Source organism: Lynx rufus, unplaced genomic scaffold (genome assembly GCF_022079265.1).
Source record: "Lynx rufus isolate CCGP_SWC_20201006 ecotype Redwood Valley unplaced genomic scaffold, mLynRuf1.p SCAF_1, whole genome shotgun sequence".
NCBI classification, from domain to species: Eukaryota; Metazoa; Chordata; class Mammalia; order Carnivora; family Felidae; genus Lynx; species Lynx rufus.
Window position 1 is genome coordinate 470707 of NW_025814823.1, and position 23567 is coordinate 494273.

Here is a 23567-nt window from a genome sequence, read left to right on the forward strand (position 1 = left end):
TATAAATGAACTGAAAAATAAAATGGAGACAACCATGGCTCAGATTGAAGAGGCAGAGGAGAGAATAGGTGAACTAGAAGATAAAATTATGGAAAACGAGGAAGCTGAGAAAAAGATAAAAAAATTCAGGAGTATGAGGGGAAAATTAGAGAACTAAGTGATGCACTAAAGAGAATCTACGCATAATTGGCCTTCCAGAGGAGGAAGAGAGAGGGAAAGGTGCTGAAGGTGTACTTGAAGAAATAATAGCTGAGAACTTCCCGGATCTGGGGAAGGAAAAAGGCATTGAAATCCAAGAGGCACAGAGAACTCCCTTCAGACATAACTTGAATCAATCTTCTGCATGACATATCATAGTCATACAGGCAAAATACAAGGATAAAGAGAAAATTCTGAAAGCAGCTAGAGATAAACGTGCTGTAATATATAAAAGGAGACCGATAAGACTCGTGACGGATCTCTCTACTGAAACTTGGCAGGCCAGAAAGGAATGGCAGGAAATCTTCAATGTGATGAACAGAAAAAATATGCAGCTGAGAATCCTTTACCCAGCAAGTCTGTCATTTAGAATAGAAGGAGAGATAAAGGTCTTCCGAAACAGACAAAAACTGAAGAATTCGTCACCACTAAACCAGCCCTACAAGAGATCCTAAGGGGGATCCTGTGAGACAAAGTACCAGAGACATTGCTACAAGCATGAAACCTATGGACATCACAACAACTCTAAACTCATATCTTTCTATAATAATGAACGTAAATGGACTAAATGTGCCAACCAAAAGACAGAGTATCAGAATGGATAAAAAAAAACAAGACCCATCTATTTTCTGTCTACAAGAGACTCATTTTAGACCTGAGGACACCTTCAGATTGAAAGGGAGGGGATGGAGAACTATTTATCATGCCACTGGATGTGAAAAGAAAGCTGGAGTAGCCATACTTGTATCAGACAAACTAGACTTTAAATTAAAGGCTGTAACAAGAGATGAAGAAGGGCACTATAAAATAATTACAGGGAGTATCCATCAGGAAGAGCTCACAATTATAAATGTCTATGTGCCGAATACGGAAGCCCCCAAATATATAAAACAACTACTCACAAACATAAGCAACCTTATTGGATAAGAATGTGGTAATTGCAGGGGACTTTAACATCCCACTTACAACAATGGATAGATCGTCTAGATACAGCATCAATAAAGAAACAAGGGCCCTGAATGATACATTGGATCAGATGGACTTGACAGATATATTTAGAACTCTGCATCCCAAAGCAACAGAATATACTTTCTTCTCGAGTGCACATGGAACAGTCTCCAAGATAGATCACATACTGGGTCACAAAACAGCCCTTCATAAGTATAAAAGAATTGAGATCACACCAGGAACACTTTCAGACCACAATGCTATGAAACTTGAAATCAATTACAGGAAGAAGTCTGGAAAACCTCCAAAAGCATGGAGGTTAAAGAACACCCTACTAAAGAATGAATGGGTCAACCAGGCAATCAGAGAAGAAATTTAAAAATATATGGAAACAAATGAAAATGAAAATACAACAATCCATACGCTTTGGGATGCAGCAAAGGCAGTCCTGAGAGGAAAATACATTCCAATCCAGGCCTATCTCAAGAAACAAGCAAAATCCCAAGTACAAAATCTAACAGCACACCTAAAGGAACTAGAAGCAGAACAGCAAAGACACCCCAAATCCAGCAGAATAAGAGCAATAATAAAGATCAGACCAGAAATAAAACTATAGAGCAGATCAATGAAACCAAGAGTTGGTTTTTTGACACAATAAACAAAATTGATAGACCTCTAGCCAGGCTTCTCAAAAAGAAAAGGGAGATGACCCAAATAGATAAAATCATGAATGAAAAGGGAATTATTACAACCAATCCCTCAGAGGTACAAGCAATTATCAGGGGATACTATGAAAAATTATATGCCAACAAACTGGACAACCTAGAAGAAATGGACAAATTCCTAAACACCCACACACTTCCAAAACTCAGGAGGAAATAGAAAGCTTGAACAGACCCATAACCAGCGAAGAAATTGAATCAGTCATCAAAAATCTTCCAACAAATAAGAGTCCAGGACCAGATGGCTTCCCAGGGGAGTTCTGCCAGAAGTTTAAAGCAGAGATAATACCTATCCTTCACAAGCTATTCCAAAAAGTAGAAAGGGAGGGAAAACTTCCAGACTCCTTCTATGAAGCCAGCATTACTTTGATTCCTAAACCAGACAGAGACCCAGCAAAAAAAGAGAACTACAGGCCAATATCCCTGATGAATATGGATGCAAAAATTCTCAATAAGATACTATCAAATCGAATTCAACAGCATATAAAAAGAATTATTCACCATGATCAAGTGGGATTCATTCCTGGGATGCAGGGCTGGTTCAACATTCACAAATCAATCAACGTGATACATCACATTAATAAAAGAAACGATAAGAACCATGTGATCCTGTTAATGCAGAAAAGGCCTTTGACAAAATTCAGCAAACTTTCTTAATAAAACCCCTCGAGAAAGTCGGGATAGAAGGAACATACTTAAAGATCATAAAAGTCATTTATGAAAAGCCCATAGCTAACATCATCCTCAATGGGGAAAAACTGAGAGTTTTTTCCCTGAGATCAGGAACACGACAGGGATGTCCACTCTCACCGCTGTTGTTTAACATAGTGTTGGAAGTGCTGGCATCAGCAATCAGACAACGAAAGGAAATCAAAGGCATCAAAATTGGCAAAGATGAAGTCAAGCTTTCGCTTTTTGCAGATGACATGATATTATACATGGAAAATCCGATAGACTCCACCACGAGTCTGCTAGAACTGATACATGAATTTAGCAAAGTTGCAGGATACAAAATCAATGTACAGAAATCAGTTGCATTCATACACTAATAATGAAGCAACAGAAAGACAAATAAAGAAACTGATCCCATTCACAATTGCAGCAAGAAGCATAAAATACCTAGGGATAAATCTAACCAAAGATGTAAAAGATCTGTATGCTAAAAACTGTAGAAAGCTTATGAAGGAAATTGAAGAAGATATAAAGCAATGGAAAAACATTCTGTGCTCATGGATCGGAAGAATAAATATTGTCAAAATGTCAATACTACCCAAAGCTATCTACACATTCAATGCAGTCCCAATCAAAATTGCACCAGCATTCCTCTCGAAACTAGAACAAGCAATCCTAAAATTCATATGGAACCACAAAAGGCCCCGAATAGCCAAAGTAATTTTGAAGAAGAAGACCAAAGCAGGAGGCATCACAATCCCAGACTTTAGCCTTGACTACAAAGCTGTCATCATCAAGACAGCATGGTATTGGCACAAAAACAGACACATAGACCAATGGAATAGAATAGAAACCCCAGAACTAGACCCACAAACGTACGGCCAACTCATCTTTGACAAAGCAGGAAAGAACATCCAATGGGAAAAAGACAGTCTCTTTAACAAATGGTGCTGGGAGAACTGGACAGCAACATGCAGAAGGTTGAAACTAGACCACTTTCTCACACCATTCACAAAAATAAACTCAAAATGGATAAAGGACCTGAATGTGAGGCAGGAAACCATCAAAACCTTAGAGGAGAAAGCAGGAGAAGACCTCTCTGACCTCAGTCGTAGAAATTTCTTACTTGACACATCCCCAAAGGCAAGGGTATTAAAAGCAAAAACGAACTACTGCGACCTCATGAAGATAAAAAGCTTCTGCACAGCAAAGGAAACAACCAACAAAACTAAAAGGCAACCAACGGAATGGGAAAAGATATTTGCAGATGACATATCAGACAAAGGGCTAGTATCCAAAACCTATGAAGAGCTCACCAAACTCCACACCCGAAAAACAAATAATCCAGTGAAGAAATGGGCAGAAAACATGAATAGACACTTCTCTAAAGAAGACATCTGGATGGCCAACAGGCACATGAAAAGATGCTCAGCGTCGCTCCTCATCAGGGAAATACAAAGCAATACCACCTCACGCCAGTCAGAGTGGCTAAAATGAACAAATCAGGAGTCTATAGATGCTGGCGAGGATGTGGAGAAACGGGAACCCTCTTGCACTGTTGGTGGGAATGCAAACTGGTGCAGCCGCTCTGGAAAACAGTGTGGAGGTTCCTCAAAAAATTAAAAATAGATCAACCCTATGACCCAGCAATAGCACTGCTAGGAATTTACCCAATGGATACAGGAGTGCTGATGCATAGGGGCACTTGTTCCCCAATGTTTATAGCAGCACTTTCAACAATAACCAAATTCTGGAAAGAGCCTAAATGTCCATCAACTGATGAATGGATAAAGAAATTGTGGTTTGTATATACAAAGGAATACTACTGGCAATGAGAAAGAATGAAATATGGCCTTTTGTAGCAACGTGGATGGAACTGGAGAGTGTTATGCTAAGTGAAATAAGCCATATCTGAGAAAGACAGATACCATATATTTTCACTCTTATGTGGATCCTGAGAAACTTAACAGAAACCCATGGGGGAGGGGAAGGAAAAAAAAAAAGGTTAGAGTGGGAGAGAGCCAAAGCATAAAAGACTCTTAAAAAGTGAGAACAAACTGAGGGTTGATGGGGGGTGGGAGGGAGGAGAGGGTGGGTGATGGGTATTGAGGGAGGGCACCTTTTGGGATGAGCACTGGGTGTTGTATGGAAACCAATTTGACAATAAATTTCATATATTGAAAAAAAAATAATTACATTAGGGGTGCGTGGGTGGCTCAGTTGGTGAAGCATGTGACTCTGGATGTTGGGGTTGTGAGTTTGAGCCCCACATTGGGTGTAGAGATTTCTTAAAAATAAAATGTTAAAAAAAATATATTACATTAAACTGTACTCACCCTAACTATCTGTAATGTACTCAGATACCTTTTATTCAGTGCTATTTCATTTTTTTAAATGCTGATTGCCGAACCAACCCAATTAAATAGTAATATGTTAATTTCAAAACATTTGGCAAAATCACTTATTGACATTCCTTATTAACTTTAAAAAGTACCTCAAAACAGTATGGCACTGGCATAAAAACAGATGCAGTGGAAGAGAATAGAAAGCCCAGAAATAAACGAATGCTTATGTAGTCAATTAATTTATGACAAAGGAACCAAGAATATACAATGGGGAAAAGACCTTCTCTTCAACAAAGGTGTTGGGAAAACTGGACGGCAACATGCAAAAGAATGAAACTGGATTATATCATATGCTATACACAAAAATTAACTCAAAATGGATCAAATATTTGAAATAAGGACCTGAAACCATAAAACTCCTAGAAGAAAACACAGGCAATAACTCCTTGATGATGGGTCTTGGTGACCCATCAAAGGCTGCCAAAGCAAAAATAAATACCTAGGACTACATCAAACTAAAAAATTTCCCACAGCAAAGGAAACCATCAATAAAATGAATAGGCAACTTGTCAAATGGGAGAAAATATTTGCAAATCATGTATCTGATAAGGTGCTAATATTCAAGATATATAAAGAACCCATATAACTCAATAGCAAAAAACAATCTGGAAATTTGGTAGAGGATCTGAATAGACATGTTTCCAAAGAAGACATACAGATGACCAGCATGTACATGAAAATGTGCTCAAAATCACTAATCTTTAGGGAAATGCACCTCAAAGCTACAATATCACTTCGTACTTGTTAGGACTGTTATTAAAAAGTCAAGAAATAACAAGTGTTGGTGAGAATGTGGACAGAAGAGAACCCTTGTGCGCTGGGAATGTAAATTGGTACAACCACTACAGAAAAACAGTATGGAGGTTCCTCAAAAAATTAAAATAGAACTATCATATCCAGAAAGTCCATTTCTGGATATTTATCTGAAGGAAATGAAAACACTCAAAAAGCTGTATGCAAAATATATATATATATATATATATATATATATACACACACACACACACACACACACACACACACACACACATATATATGTATGTATATGCACCCCCATGTTCATTGCAGCATTATTTACAATAGCCAAGATATGGAAGCAACCTAAGTGGTCTATTGATGCATGTATATGTACACACACACACATACACGCGCACACATGCATGCAATGGAATATTCAGTCACAAAAAAAGAAAGAAAACTTGCCATTTGCAACAATATGAATGGATCTTGAGGGCATTCTGCTAAGTGAAATAAAGTTAGAGAAGGACAAATACCACATGATCTCACTTATTTGTGGAATATAAAAAACAAAACACCATCAGTATCAAAAAATACTAAGCTCATGGATACAGAGAACAGATTGGTGGTTCCAAGAGATGAAGGGGTGGGGGTGTACAAAGTGGGTGAAGGATCAACAAATACAAACATCCAGCTATAAAATAAATCATGGGGATGTACAGCATGGTGACTATAGTTAATACTATAATAATACTATATTGTATATTTGAACATTGCTAAGAGTAAACCTTAAAGTTTTCCTCTCACACAAAAAAATTTATGGCGATGGATGTTAACTAGATTTATTGTGGCAATCATTTCACATTATATACAAATATCAAGTCATTATTTGTATACCTGAAACTAATGTTATATGTCAATTAAAATAAATTTTAACAGGGCGCCTGGGTGACATGTCAGTTGGGCATCTCACTTCGGCTCGGGTCATGATCTCATGGTTTGTGGGCTCGAACCCCATGTCAGGCTCTGTTTTGACAGCTCAGAGCCTGGAGCCTGCTTCGAACTGTGTGTCTCCCTCTCTCTCTCCCTGCCCTCTGCCCACTCGTGCTCTCTCTCTTTCTCTAAAAAGTAAACATTAAAAAAAATTTTAAGGGGTGCCGGGGTGGCTCAGTCGGTTAAGCGTCTGACTTTGGCTCAGGTCATGATCTCACGGTTTGTGGGTTTGAGCCCCGCGTCGGGCTCTGTGCTGACAGCTCAGAGCCTGGAGCCTGTTTCAGATTCTGTTTCTCCCTCTCTCTCTGCCCCTCCCCTACTTTCACTCTGTCTCTGTCTCAAAAATAAACATTAAAAAATTTTTTTAAATAAATTTTAACTTTTAAAAAGAAAAAAAATTGGAATGCATATTAAAACAAAAAACACAACTGGAAGAGACAGAGACACATTAGAACAAGACATGACAGAGATGTTGGAATTACCTGAGAATTTAAAACAACTATGATTAATATGAAAAGGGTTCTTGTGGATAAAGTAGACTGTGCAAGAACACATGGACAGTGTAAGCAGAGAGAGAAAAATACTAAGAAAAGACAAAGTAGAGATAAATACATAAACAAAAATGAATGCATTTGATGGACTTATTAGTAGACTGGACACAGATTGTGTGTGTGTGTGTGTGTGTGTGTGTGTGTACATACACACACACCACACATCTTGAGACCTCCCAAACTGAAAAGAGAACAAAGACTGAAAAAAAAATTCAAATACCCAAGGACAACTACAAAAGATATAACATATGGATAATGTGAATACCAGTAAAAGAAAGAAAGGATTGAAAAAGTATTTGAAATAATTACAACTGAGAATTTTCCCCAAATTAATGTCAGACACTCAACCACAGTTCCAGCAGGTAAGAGAACACTAACCAGGATAAATGCAAAAACAAAAATTTTTTAAACTACACCTGGGCATATCATTTGGAATTACAGAAAATTAAAGAAAAAATCCTGAAAAAAGCCAGAGGAAAAATGGACCTCACCTATAGAGAGACAAAGAATTAGATCCAGGGGCAGCTGGGTGGCTCAGCTGGTTAAGCGTCTGACTCTTGATTTCAGTTCAGGTCATGATTTCATGGTTCATGGGATTTAGCCCCACGTTGGGCTCTGTGCTCACGTTGTGAGCCTGCTTGGGATTCTCTTTCCCTCTTTCTCTGCCCCTTCCCTGCTCACATGCGCATTCTCACTCTCTCTCAAAATAAATAAACTTTTAAAAAAATTAAGAATTACATCCAATTTCTCCTCAGAAGCCATACAAACAAGAAGGTGGGTTTAAATGTTTAAAATCTTAAGAAAAACATCCCACCAAACTGTGAAATTAACCTTCAAAACTGAGTGATAAACAAAGACTTTCACAGAGAAACAAAAATTGAACTTGTTGCTAGTAGACCTGCCTTGCAAGAAATAGTACAAAAAATTCTTTAAAGAGAAGGAAAATAATAAAGGTCAGAAACTCAGATCTAAGTAAAGAGAACTGAAGAAGGAATAAGTGGAGATAAAACTTGGAGTTTTCTTATTCTTAATTGATGTAGCATAATAGTTCAAAGTAATGATAGCAACAGTGTGGTTAGTATATATGCTTATGTACGTATATACAAATATACCAAATGCATATGTATGCTTGCTTAAATATAAGTGAAATAGATAACCATAGTACAAGGAATGGAAGAAAGGAATTAGGATTGTTTTGTTATAAGGTATTCATGATACCTGCAAAGTGGTAAATGTTTTTTGAAAATAGACTTTGGATTCAGTGTAAATGTTTAATAATGATAATAATTCAGTATTATAGTAAACTAAATGGAAACCACTAAAAATTGCTTTTTTTTTTAAGTAGGCTTCATGCCCAGTGTGGAGCCCAACGTGGGGCTTGAACTCACAACCAAGAGATCAAGACCTGAGCTGAGATGAATAGTCAGATGCTTAACTGACTGAGCCACCCAGTTGCCCCTAAAAATTGCTTTTTAAAAAGTATAATTGATATGCTAAGAAAAAGAAAATGCAATTATATAAAATGCTCATTTAAAACCACAAGGCAGAAAAATAGTGGAAAACAAGAACAAAGAACAAAAGCAGTAAATGGAAAATAGTAACAAATAAATGTACCAATTAACTGTATGTTGTCTACAAGAAACCCACTTTGAGTATAAGACACATATAGATTTAAAATGAGTGGAAAAAAATGAGTGGATAGAGAAAAATATTCTGTGCCAACACTCATTGGAAGAAAGCAGGGATATCTATAATTTCAGAGTAGACTTCAAAGCAGGAAAGTTATCAGGGATAAAGAAGGGCATTACATAATGACAGAGGAGTCAATTCTCTAAGAAGACATTACAGTTCCTAATATGTATGTGTGTAACAACAAAAGAGTAAATCTGCACGAGGCAAAAACTAATAAAGTTGGAAAGAGAAATACCCACTAACATAGTTGTGGACTTCAACACTCTATCAGAACTGACAGGTCTAGCAAGCAGAGAATCAGTAAGGACATAGTTGAACTCAAAAATACCATCAATCAACTGGATATAAGTGGCATCTCTGGACTAATTCATTGAACAATAATACATTCTTCTCAAACTCACATGGAATATTTATCAAGATATACCACATTCTGAGCCATAAGACACACTTTAAGTTTAAAGAGGTAGAAATCAGTGTCGGGTCTCAGACCAGAATGGAATTAAACTAGAAACCAGTAACAGAACGATAATCCCAAAATACATAGAGATTTAACAACAAATTTCTAAAATACACATGGGTCAAGGAAGAAATCTCAAGAGAAATTTAAAAATATTTTGAGCTAAATGAAAATGAAAACACTTATCAAAACTTATGAGATGCAATGAAAGCATTGCTTAGAGGAAATTCACAGCATTAAATGCATATATTAGAAAAGAACAAAGATTAAAATCAATTTTCTAAGTTTCCACCTGAGGAAACTACAAAAAGAAAAAATTAAATCCAAAGTTAAGCTGAAAAAAATAAGAATTTGAGCTGAAATTAATGAAATTGAAAACAGAAAATCAAGAAAGAAAATCTATGAGATTAAAAGTTGTTTCATTGAAAAGATCAATAAAATCATTAAGCTTGCAACCAGGCTAATTAAGAAAAAGAGAGGACACAAATTACTAATATCAGAAATGAAAGAGGGCACATGAAAAGATAATAAAGGAATATTATGAGTGGATCTATACTCACAAATTTGACAGCCTCGATGAACAAATTCCTTAAAATGACACAATTTGTCAAAACCCACACAGAGAAATAGAAAATCTGAATAGTCCTATATCTAATAAAGAAATTGAATTAGTAATTCATAACCTTCCAAAACAAAAAGCACCTGGCCCAGATGGTTTCATTGGTAAATTCTACCAAATATTTAAGGAAGATATTTTACTAAGATCTCTTTCAGAAGATAGAAGCAAAGGAAATACTTCCTAACTCATTCTATGAGGCCGGCATTACTGTAATACCAAAAATAGACAACAACATTACAAGAAAACAAAGCTACAGACCAGTATCAGGAATATAGATACAAAAATCCTCAACCAAATAGTAGAAAATCAAATCCACAATGTATAAAAGTAATTATATACATCATGACCAAATGGTTATCCCAGGTGTTCAAGGCTGATTCAACATTTGAAAATTGGCTAATGTAATGTATCACATCAACAGGATGAAAAAGAAAAATCACATGATCATATCAGTAGATGCAGAGAAAGCTTTTGAGAGGATCTAATACCCATTCATACTAAAAAGTCTCTGTAATAGGTATAGAGAGGAACTTCCTACCCTGATTAAAAAAAAAACTACAAAAAACTTACAGCTAACATCATACTTAATGGTGAAAACCTCATGACTTTCTCACTAAGAGCAGGAGCAAGGCAAAGATATTCCCTCTTACCATTCCTTTTCAACATCATAATAGAAGTACTAGCTAATGCAATCAGATAAAAGGAAATAAAAGATAAATTAGAAAGGAAGAACTTTGTTTACAGATGACATGCAAAAGAATGAACAAGAAAATTCCTAGAACTCTAAGCAATTATAGCAAGGTTGCAGGATACAAGGTTAATATACAAAAGTCAGTCACTTTCCTATAGACCAGCAATGAACAAGTGGAGTTTAAAACTGAGAATACAATACCATTTCCATTAGCACCCAAAAAACCAAAATACTTAGGTATAACTCTAACTGAATATGTACAAGATCTATCTATACAAGGAAAACTACAAAACTGATGAACAAAATCAAAGAACAAAATGACTGGAGGGATATTCTAGTTCATGAATAGGAAGACTCAATATTGTCAAAATGTCAGTTCTTCCCAGATTTATCTATAGATGCAATGCAATGCCAGTCAGAATCCCAGCAGGTTGTTTTGTGGATATCAACAAATTTATTTTAAAGTTTATAGGGAGAGGCAAAAGACCCAGAATAGCCAACACAAAGGAGAAGAACAAAATCAGAGGACTGATGCTACCTTACTTCAAAATTTAACTATAAGGTCACAGTAATTGAGATATTGTGGTATTAGCAGAAAAATAAAAATAAACAAATGGAACAATGGAACAAAATAGAGAGCCTAGAAATAGACCCACAAAAATATAGTCAACTAATCTTTGACAAAGGAGCAAAGGCAAAACAACTAAGCAAAGATGGTCTTTTCAGTAAATGCTGCAGAAACAAGTGATCATCCACACACACAAAAATGGACCTGGACCCAGACTTTTACACTCTTCAAAAAAATTAACTCAAAATGGATCATAGACCTAAATGTAAAACACAAACTATAAAATTCCTAGAAGATAGCAGAGAAAACCTCAATGACCTTGGGGATGGTAATGACTTTTTTAGATATCGCACAGAAGACCCATAAAATAAGGGATAAACTGGACCTTATTTAAATGAAAAACTTCCCCTGTGAAAGCCAATGTCAAAAGAATGAGAACACAAGCCACACAGTGGGAGAAAATATTTGCAAAAGACACATCTTATGAAGGACTATTATCCAAAATGTGTGAAGAACTCTTAAAATTCAACAAGAAAACAAACCAGTATACTCCTTTATTAAATGTAAACCAGTGCTTCTAAAATACTTAGGAAAAACAAAACAAATTATCTTCAAAAGAAATTCTAAAGGAATTTGTAAATCTCAGAAGACTCTTAAAAAAGAAAGCTGGTTTATGTGTAAAAAAAAAACTTTTGACAATGAAATTTAATACACTGTATGGAATTAAGGAATACAATGTTTCTTTTTTTCTGGAAAATTTTCAAATCCATTTAGATCTCTTTCTAGGATGTCTGTTTTTTTAAATACCTAAGAGTCCCTACTGGCCCCTAGTTTTTAATAGTAAATTTAAATTATAAATTTTATTTGTTCTGTTTCAGGTACAATATTTAGATCATGGATTCACCGAGAAGATTCCACAATGTCACCTTTACCCTATTTTACTATATCCTGATATACCCCAGTTTTGTATTCCTTGCCAGCTCTATAATACCAAATCTGTGAGTAAATTGTAACTTGTAGGATGATTAATTTTAAATATTGTCTTTTTATTAACAATCCCTTTCAGTTGTAGCAAAAATAATAAAATACTTAGAAATAAGTTTCTTAAGCCAGCTAAAAGGCCTTTATGAAGAAAACTACAAAATCAAACTGAAGGATAAAAAAAAAAAAAATCTGAGAGGAGCCTGGGTGGCTCAGTCAGTTAATCATCTGACTTCAGCTCAGGTCATGATTGTGCAGTTCACAAGTTAGAACCCCACATTGGCCTCTGTGCTGATAGCTCAAAGCCTGGAGCCTGCTTGGGATTCTGTGTCTCCCTCTCTCTCTGCCCCTCCCCCACACACGCTCTGTCTCTGTCTCTGTCTCTCTGTCTCTCTCAAAAATAAACATTTAAAAAAATCTGAATAAGTAAAGAGACCTAATATCTTCATAGATGGGTAAGTGTAAGACTGTTAAAATTTAGTTATTTCTTCCTCAAATAAAATCACAACAGATTTGAAGCTGGAAATCAGATAAAGAAGTGGTGTATTAATTATCTCTTGCTGCATGACAAATTAAGCTAAAACGTAGTAGTCTAAATCAACAATAAACTTTTTTTTCTTTCATATAGTTTCTGTGGTTCAGGGATTAGGATCAGCTTAGCTGAGTGGTTTTGGCTCAGAGCCCCTAGTAAAACTGCATGGATATGTACAGTCATCTGAAGGGTTCACTGGGGTAGAGGATCTGCCTCCAAATCGCTTTCACGTGGCATTGGTGGAAAGTTGAGACTCCTCAGTGGCTTTTGGCAGGAGGCCCCAATTCTTTGCCACATGAATGTCTTAACATTAAAAACACGACAATCACTGCTCCTTAAGAAATACCTATTTTAGGCATTATCCAAGCACCACATTGGTATATTGGTGTTTTAAAAAAAATTTTTGTGATGCTTTGTTTTTAATGTAGGTTTATATTTTTAAAGCCTAAAATGCTTTAAGAGAGAACTGTAGTGAGGGAAGGAAGCTCAGACAAATTATTAGTTTCATATGGCCATGATATTCTCTTAAAACTGCTCGAAACTGCTCGTATAGCTTATACTACTGTCTCCCGTTACCTGTTTATGGCTACTTTTATATAACTTCATTTGCTTTCTGCTCTGTCATATTTTGTGAAACTGTGAAAGAATCTGAGTTTATTAATCCCAAATAGGTTGGGAATGTCTGGCAACCAGATGCAATAGAACTCCTTCAGGAACTGCTTTCGAAGAGAGAGGTGGAAATTCACATTATGGTAATTTATATTCAAGGCATATATTGTTGATTTAAGTTATTGGCCATAATGTGTTGTAGGTAACATAATTTGAGGGATATTTTAATGATGAAAAATGTTCCTATTTGAATATAACTTATTCACTAACATAGAAAAGTTACCACTTTGGTTTCTAGGCTTGTTTTAAATCTAATTTTGAGCAAGTTCCTGAGAACTTTCATAAGCACTAAAGTCAGGAATCTGAAAGGTTCTTTATTAACAACCTAATAAGGAGCAGTATCAAAGAATTGGAGATGTTTATAAACATACATAGTAGTTCTCAGGATGTGACCATGTCCGTAGCACTGTGTGAGGTGCAGGTGAGCCCCTGTGCTCAAAGACCTTATGTAGTTGGTGAAACAACTAGATGTAAGATATAAACCTAAAAACTTCACACTACAAAGTGACGTGCCAAGAGCCAAGTGACTGGTAAAAAGAGTAAGTGTAATAGGAACTTAGAGATGGTAAGTGAGGTAGCCCTTAAAAGTTGGGAAAGTTCTCCTGACCAGGGGAATAGAATTCATAAGTAAGCGTAAAGAAACAGAACCGGGCACGGTACAATTAGGAAATAGCATAACTGTTTGGCTAGAATAAAAGAGGTTTTGTGAGGAGAAGTGGTGGTGAATAGGATTTAAGAGAGGTAGAGGTGAATAAGTGGAGCCCATTGGAGGTTTCTGAGCAGTGAGGTAATGAGATTGATCTGCAGCTATGTTTGAGGATTCCAGTAGAACGATACAAACACTGTAAGGAAAGTATTTCTGTATGAAAGGTGACTGACTACAGGATGATAAAGACTGAACAAGAGCCACAGACCTACTTATATAAAACAGTACAGAAGCTTTAATGTTGCTGATGTTAGTACCAAGAGCCCCTCTCCGGTTATTCATAGCCCTTGTGGAAAATCATGGCAGTAAGATAGAGATCAAAATTCTTTGCTGTTTAGCTTAACACAGGAGAACAATTCATAGTGTACCCAAGGCTGCTGAAATTGTCAGAAACCATGAATGTGCATGCCCTACAGCCCTTACTGCCATAACAGACCTTACCCAGACTTGCTCCTGTGACTTTATATACTAAGAAATACTGACTGACTCCAGTCTCAACCTGGAGGTACAGCAATGGACTGAATAGTCAGATGTCTGCCTTCATGGAGTTTCCATTTCAGCAGTGGGAAACAAAATAAAAAACATAAAATACAAGGTATATTAGGTTGTGGCAAGTGCTAGGAAGAAAACAAAGCAGGAAGGGCTGATGGGAAAGTGGGGCAGGGGAGAAGTTAACATTTTAAACACAGTGGTCAAGGGAGGCCACACTGCAAAAAATGAGATAGGAGTAAAGATTCTAAAATGGTGAGAGGACCAACCATGAGATGTCTGGAGAATAGTGCAGAGAGCTCCAAGGCTGGAGCATGCCTGGGGTGTTCGAGGACTGGCAGAGAAGCCACTGGGGCTGGAGCAGAAGGAGCACGATAGAAAAGGATTGGGGGTGGGGAGAGGTTTGTGAAAGCTTCAGCTGTCAAGCTGACAAAGGCAGCCACTCAAGGGCTTGGGCAAAGGAGTGACATGATCTACCTTTAACGTTCTAGTATTTTCACTCTGCTGCACTGAGAAAAGCTAGAGAGTAGAAAAGATAGAAGCAGGGAGGTCTGCTGGAAAGCAATTATAGAAACTCAGTAGAGACAGGAGTTTGGACTAAGGTGGTACCAAGTATAAATGAAAAATGATCAGCCTATCAGCTACGTACATGTTCAGTACCTAATAATGCTAAGTGGACTTAAGAGTTTAAGCCATTATCCTAACTCCTCCTTCTAGACAGTCATTGATGTCTTCTGATTCTGTCATTTTTGGATTTTTAACAAAACTTCATTTCTTTACCTCTGAACATACCTTTTCTTTCTCCTTCTACTTAGTGTAAATGATTAGTATTATTTAAAGATGATGTAATTTTCTAGTAAATAACTAGCAAACTATCTTACATGTAAATATATTTTACAGAAACTATAATAGTAGAATTACTGTTTTATAACCTGCCAAAATGCCAGGAAGAAAATTTTATGAAATGAGCCACTAGTCAAACTGGTAAAACTGCGATTGTCAGAACTCTAACATCATATTTGCCTGCTATAAACTTTGAATCTTCAAACAGACTTTATTTTATAATAATAATCTTTATTGAAATTAAACAGGAATTACCCGAAAACCCATGGGGGAAATTATCGATTCATCTCTATTTTGATGGAATGTCACTTTCTTATTTTATGGCATACCATAAATACTGTACTTTTGAGCATTCTGAAGAGATATTGAAAGAAGTAAGTGAGCTGTTTTTCTATAAGAACCTAAATTATTGAAAAACTGATTCTGGATAAAATGTCATATTTTGCCTTACACTTTAAGTCTTCAATATGGTTGTGTTTGATATGTTAAGAGAATATAGAGAATTTTTAAATTATCTGTTGAGGAAACAATACACTATGTCATGCTTTATGTCCTAAATGTCCTAAAAAAAGACTTTAATTGCATTAAGATTCATTTAATGTTTCTGTATCTTCAAACCTAGTGAAAAGACCATCCAGTATCTAATGTTGTTTTATACATATGCTGTTTGAACATATACATACAAATCTTAATAGAATTTGCTGCCAGAAAAGGATTCTCTCCCCAGATAAATTTTTTTTCCATTTATTTGACATTTTAACATTTTCCCCATTTTGCTTCTGGATTTTAAGCTTAGCTTCAAGAAATAGCTCCTTTCAGTTTTCCAGTGTTTCTGTTTTTTATATTTTAAAAAACAATTAGCCTGTCATAGATATGTTTTCACATTGCAAGATGCCATAAATACTTAGTGGCAATAGGGAATCCATCATAAATAATAACATTAACATTTTATATAGCAAGATATTTTTTATTTCTAGACTTACAGTTCACTTGTTACATTTTTAAATACTCATTTTCATGACAGGACACAACCAAATATTGAATGTTCAGTTCAATATAGAAAACTATTTCTCACACTTAGAAATGTGATATTACTTTGTACATGTAATTCTCACTGCCAGCTTTTTCTTTTGAGCAGGGGGGTGTGTGTGGTGTGTATATGTGTGCTCATGTGTATTTGTACTCATGTGTTTGTATGAAAGGTGTTCCATCTGTTAAACTGGTTTTATAAAGATTACTAAGTCCCTCCCCTCCCGTTGTACTCTTCAGTGTGAACATTTAAAAGAAGAGGTAAGGGGCGCCTGGGTGGCGCAGTCGGTTGGGCGTCCGACTTCAGCCAGGTCACGATCTTGCGGTCCGTGAGTTCGAGCCCCGCGTCGGGCTCTGGGCTGATGGCTTGGAGCCTAGAGCCTGTTTCCGATTCTGTGTCTCCCTCTCTCTCTGCCCCTCCCCCGTTCATGCTCTGTCTCTCTCTGTCCCAAAAATAAATAAAAACGTTGAAAAAAAAAATTAAAAAAAAATAAATAAATAAATAAAAGAAGAGGTAAGAACTCCTCTTTGCAGTTGGCCCTTGAACGACACAGGTTTGAACTGCGTGGGTCCACTTATGTGTGGACTTTTTTACAGTACTGTAAATGTATCTTCTCTTCCTTATGACTTAACATTTTCTCTAGCTTACTTTATAATAAGAATACAATATAGAATACATATAACATATAAAATATGTGTTAATCAACTGTTTTCTTTTTTTTTTTTATTGGTAAGCCTTCTGGTCAACAGTTACGTTTTTAGGGAGTAAAAAGTTATATGTGGATTTTCCACTGTGTGTGGTGGGGGGTCGATGCCCCTAACCCTCATGTTGTTCAAGGGTAGCTATAATTACCATTGACGTGTGTTTAACATGATTTTGAAGATTCTTCTTGTTGCACTATGAAGATTACTCAGAACATTAGATTTTTGTATAGTTAACCCAAAATAACTGCATGAATGCCAACAAGGACATGCACCCAGTTTTTGTGGGGACAAAATATGAAAGTGCCTTAAAAATATTATATAGTTGAATTTGGTTTATTAGTTAACAATACTTTATTATTTCAGAAACTAACAGATTATGATAAAAAGTATGAGGACGAAAGATGGGAAATAAGATTTGAGGTAAGTTACAATCCAAACATTTTGGAAACTTGGATACTTCATCAATACAGGGGATCTAATATAAGATCAGGAAGCAATAAGCATTTTCTTTTATAACAGCTTTATTGAGATATAATTTACATGCTATAAAATTCACCATCTTAAAATGTACAATGCAGTGGGTGTTCAGTATATTCAGAGTTGTGCAATCATCACAACTACTTAATTCCACAACATTTCATCATTCCAGAAAGAAACCCCATACCAACAGGAGTCACTTTCCTTTCCCAGTTTCCTGGAGACCAGTAATCTGTCTCTCTGGATTTTCCTATTTTGGACGTTTTATATAAAGAGAATCACATAATATGTAGCCCTTTGTAACACAGTTTCTTTTACTAGAATAACATTTTTAAGCTTCATTCACGTGGCAGTATGTATCCTTATTATTGATGAATAACTTTCCATTACATGGATATACTACATTTTGTTTATCCATTCATCGGTTGATGGACAGTTGGGTTTCCACCTTTTTGCAATTGTGAATAAAGCTGTGAACATTTGCATACAAGTTTTTATGTGGACATCTGTTTTCACTTCTCTTGGATATGGACCTGATTCCTACCAGTGGAATTGCTGAGTCATATAGTGACTTTTTACCATTTTAAGGAACTTTGAGACTGTTTTCCAAAGGGAATGCACCATTTTACTCTTATACTAGGAGTCTCCAGGGTTCCATTTTTTTTTCCATATCCTTATCAACACTTGTTATCTGACTCCCCCCCCACCCCCACCCCCCGCCCTGCCATCCTAGGATAGGTGTGAAGTGGTATTTCATTGTAGTTTTGATTTGCTTTTCTCTGGTGACTGATGATGGTGAGCATCTTTTCATATGCTCTTTTTTTGGCCATTTGTATATTTTCTTTGAAGAAATTTCTGTTCAAATACTCTTCCCAGGATTTGACACCAAAAGCAAAGCCAACAAACACAAAATTAAACAAGTGGGACTATATCAAACCAAGAAGCTCGGCACAGCAAAAGAAACCATCAACAAAATAAAAAGGCAGCCTACAGAATGGGAAGAAGTGTTCGAAAATCAAATATCTGATAAGTCATAATATCCAAAATATATAAAAACTTACACAAATCAATAGTAAATAATAATCTGATTAAAAAGTAGACACAGGAACTAAACAGACATTTTTTCAAAGAAGATGTACAAATAACCAACAGACACATGAAAAGGTGCTCAGCATCACTAATCATCAGGGAAATGCAAATCAAAACCACAATGAGGTGTCACCTCACACATGTTAGAATGGCCATCATCAAAAAGACAAAAAGAAGTGCTGGTGAGGATGTAGAGAAAAAGGAAACCCTTGTGCACCATGGTGGGTATGTACATTGGTACAACCACTATGGAAAATAGTATGAAGTTTCCTCAAAAAATAAAAATAGAACTGTCATTCTCAATTTCACTAGGCATGTATTCAGAGGAAACTTCACTGTCTTGAAGAAATGTGTGCTGTACCCCATGCCCATTGCAGAATTATTTACAATAGCCACAACCTGGAAACAGCCTAAGTGGCCATCAGCGGATGAATGGATAAAGATGTGGGGTGTGTGGTGTGAGGCTGTATGTTTGTACACACTGGAATAGTATTCTATTTGGCCATAAAAAGGAACTCGTGCCATTTTTGACAACATAGATGAATCTTGAAGGCATTATGTTAAGTGAAATAAGTCAAAAATACGGTATGATCTAATACATGGAATCTAAAAAAAAAAAAAAAAAAAAAAAACTGAACTCAGATACAACAGATTGGTGGTTGCCAGGGGTAAGGGATGAGGAGAGGGGGAAATGCATGAAGGCATCAAAAGATACAAACTTCCAGATGTAAGTCCTGGGGATGTAATGTACAACATGGTGATTATAGTTAACAACACTGTATTGTATACTTGAAAGTTGCTAAGAGAGTTGATAGTAAATGTTTTTATCAGAAAAAAAATTTTATAACTATTATGAGGTTATTGGTGTGAACCTTTTGTGGTAGTCATTTCAAAGTATATACATGTATTAAATAATTACGTTGCATACCTTGCACTAATACAATGTTATATGTCAATTATATTTCAATAAATCCAGAAAAAAATAGAAAATAAAGGTAAAAAAGAATGAAAAAATCTCCTGCCCATTTTTAGTTGGGTTGTTTTTGTTGAATTGTAAGAGTTCTTTATATTCTGTATATAAGTCCTTTATCAGAAATACGATTGGCAGGTATTTCCTCCCATTTTGTGGGTTGTCTTTTCACTTTCTTAATGGTGTCCTTTAAAGCACCAAAATTTTATATCTTAACGAAGTCTTTTTTTTTTCTTTTGTCACTTGTGCTTTTTGATGCAGGAAGAGTTTTAATGAAAGTTTCATTATTAATAAGTAGAATTTTATTCCTATGATTATAAAAATAGCAAACTTATTGTCAAGTGCTTTGTAACAAATCAGTAAAATTTAGCAGCCATAGTCACTTTTTGCTGAACTCTACTAAGTGGTTCAGATAGATTTTGTTCTGTTTTGCCACCAGTTTGGAAATGTTAAATATTAATAAATTAATCTACAAATTTAAATGTGATTATTTTACTTTTTATGCTAATTACCACATTTAAGAATCTTTTAAAGCTTTCTTTAAAAAAAAAAAAAAAAAACACCCAGGGGAACCTGGGTGGCTCAGTCAGTTGAGCATCCAACTTCGGAACAGGTCATGATCTCCTGGTTTGTGAGTTCAAGCCCCGCATCAGACTCTGTGCTGACAGCTCAGAGCCTGGAGCCTGCTTCAGATTCTGTGTTTCCCTTTCTGTCTACCCCACCCCCGCTCGCATTCTGTCTCTCTCTTGTCTCTCTCTCTCTCTCTCAAAAATAAATAAACATTAAAAGAATTTTTTTTAAAACATCCAAATTTTTATAATACCTTTGCGTTTAATAACTGCTGACTGCCAGGATCCTCTTGGGAATCACATAAGTTTTAGTTTTTGGTTATGCTTTTTTAGAGTTTAAAGACAGCACACTTTTTTTTTTTTTTTGGCGATTTTAACTTGAATCTTCCTTTGGCATTTCATATATTATTTTAGTTTTTATTATAAGGTATATACCTTATATATTATATAGTTATATATAGAATATATAAGGTATATATTCTAAAAATAAATACTGTAGAAATGTGAATAGAAAAAAAGTCCCCTTTCTACACATCAGATGCCCCAGTCCCACTAAGCAGTGACAATTACCATTAACTGTTAGCCAGTCTTCCAGAGTTTTGTGTGTATATGTAAATATGTATACATGAAAAAAAAAATTCATCTGAGTTTTTAAACACACACAAAAATTTTTTAACTGGAGGAACAAAAGAGTGCTGAAAATCTTTACTCACATTTTGGTCCTAAAACAAAATTATTTTGTGGTATTCATTATCTAAGAGAGCTTGCTTTCTGCTAATTGAAAATTAATTGGCACTGTAATGAATGTATTGGATTTCTGTAATAGCTATTCTGAAATTTGAATTTGTTTTCGGTGCTTTAGGAATTGCTTTTGTCTGAAACAGAAACTCCTATTTTACCACCATACTTGCCTTCATCTCTGCCTCCCCCAGAAGAACTCTATGCTGTTCAAGTTAAACATGTGGTCTCACCTAATGAGGTATGTGGTCTAAATGATCGGTTGTTGGTTAAAAATATAACAGGCAGTCTTGATCTTAAACTCGAGGATCAACTCTTCACACTTCTGTCTTCCTGATCTTAAATAATTGAAAATCAGTGACCTCCAGTTTGCCCACTGTGTCATTTCCTCTTCAGACATTTGTTAATAAAGCAAGTTTTCCAGGCAGTTGCTGTGTTTCCAGTATTGTGTTGCTTTAGTCATGTTTATATCAATATTTAGGTTTTTAGGGCAGAACTGTTTCCATCTACGAAATCTTAAACATCTCATTTCCATGGCTTCTTCCCACACTGAACTCTAGCTGCTCTTTACCCTGCTCTGTTTTCCATGCCACTTACGGTCTTCTAACACACAGTGTCCCTTTCTTACTATGACTGTCTGCTTCACCATACTAGAATGTAGCTCCATGAAGACTAGGACTTTTGCCTGATTTGGTCACAGATGTGTTCCCAGAACTAGAATGCTGCCTGTTATATAATGGGCACTCAACATATATTGACTGAATAAATAAGTTCACTAAAGAAAATTCAATTACATGACCTTGCCTAACAAGAAAGAAGTGACCAATTAAGTAGCTCAGGCCGTTCCTTCAGCTCTTTTCCATAGTAAACCGTTTTTCACAGGCGGAAGAATTTGCTATATAATTCCATCAGAGAAAATAGTATACAGCTGTAGTTGGTTTTTGTAATGATTTCTTTTCCTATTAGTTATTTATTTCTGCATCACAAATTACCCCAAACTTAGCTTGGAACAAAACCCACATGAGAGTCAGAAATCCAGGAGCTACTTAATTAGGTACTGGTTCGGGATCTCTCGCTGACGGGCTGTGGAGATGTTGGTGGTAGAAATGGCACCCAGGACCCACTTCCAAAAAGACTCTGCTGGGTGTGGTCTGGAGGCTCAGTGCTTTGCCCTGTGGGCCTCCCCGCGGGCTTGCTGGGAACATGGCGCATGCTTCCCTGAGGAGAGTTGCAGGGAGAGCATACGACCAAGACAGGGGCCACGTGTCTTTGATGCTCTGATCTCAGCAGTAACCTATCATCACTCCTGTCACACTCTCTTGTTCTCAAAGATCAACTCTGGTCTGATGTGGGAGAGGAACTGTACAAGGGATCATCAAGGCCCTTGTTCAGACTGCCTGCTGCAATAATTTTGTCCGTATAAGTGGATACTAAAAATTACAAAATTCGAAAGTCTTTTCCTTCCCTTCTCCCCAACTTAGGTGTATATTTGCCTTGATTCTGTAGAAAGTTGTAATCTGTTTAACCAGCATAGTGACACAGATGACAGTGGAGTTAGCTGGGAATCTGAGTCTGAAAGCCTTAACGAAGCACTGAGGAGGTTGAATAAGAATGTGGAAACGTTTCCTCCGCTGACGGATTTTAGAACAGGTATGCTAAATTTTCTGAGTATAATAGGATCCTTAATAAAACCGTTGTTTTGTTTGAATGGACTTTTGAGGCTGGTCTATTTCTTTTTTTTTTTTTTAATTTTTTTTTTCAACGTTGATTTATTTTTGGGACAGAGAGAGACAGAGCATGAACGGGGGAGGGGCAGAGAGAGAGGGAGACACAGAATCGGAAACAGGCTCCAGGCTCTGAGCCATCAGCCCAGAGCCCGACGCGGGGCTCGAACTCACGGACCGCGAGATCGTGACCTGGCTGAAGTCGGACGCTTAACCGACTGCGCCACCCAGGCGCCCCGAGGCTGGTCTATTTCTAATGTTAACTGATACTTGTACACTTTATAAGCACCATCTCTTTGAGTCCACAAGACACTGTAGATGAAGTGTCGTTCTCATTTTCCAGATGAAGGGAAGTAACTGCCTTGGGGCATTTCCATGTTCCAGAACTTGGTCTGCACTGGAAAATTGACTGCATAAGATGATTTTTCTAAGCCTGAGGTTTTACCATTAGCTCAAATTGTGAAAGTTGTCATTCAGACCTAAATGACATTAATTTTAATTACAAACCACCTAAGTTGGTAATTTTGAGTTGGATATGGGCACTCAGATTGTGTCCTGTCTTGTCAGGATAGGTCAAATAGTGGTGTATATTTTTCTTCTAATCCATTCCTACCCATCTTTATTGTATATGTGATTCTTTTAAGAAAAAAATGCATCTCATTACTGGTGTTGACAATTTCTGAAAACCAAGAGTGGTATCTATACATTTTTATCACTATGTGATACAGAGATGTATTTTTTCTTAGTATTTTGTGTATCAGAGGATAAGCTAAAGCAAAGGAAAGCATGAGC

At 36.3% G+C, this 23567-nt stretch overlaps 1 protein-coding gene across 1 annotated transcript in view; it reads left to right on the plus strand.

Moving 5' to 3' along the window:
• The window catches only part of RNF17 (ring finger protein 17), a 122645-nt gene that overhangs the window by 88240 nt on the left and 10838 nt on the right, over positions 1-23567 (plus strand). The window contains exons 27-32 of the mRNA XM_047077378.1: positions 12133-12252; positions 13439-13519; positions 15723-15848; positions 17572-17628; positions 21176-21292; positions 22533-22701. Coding sequence (XP_046933334.1) covers positions 12133-12252; positions 13439-13519; positions 15723-15848; positions 17572-17628; positions 21176-21292; positions 22533-22701 — 670 coding nt within the window. The remainder of the gene's footprint in view (positions 1-12132; positions 12253-13438; positions 13520-15722; positions 15849-17571; positions 17629-21175; positions 21293-22532; positions 22702-23567) is intronic.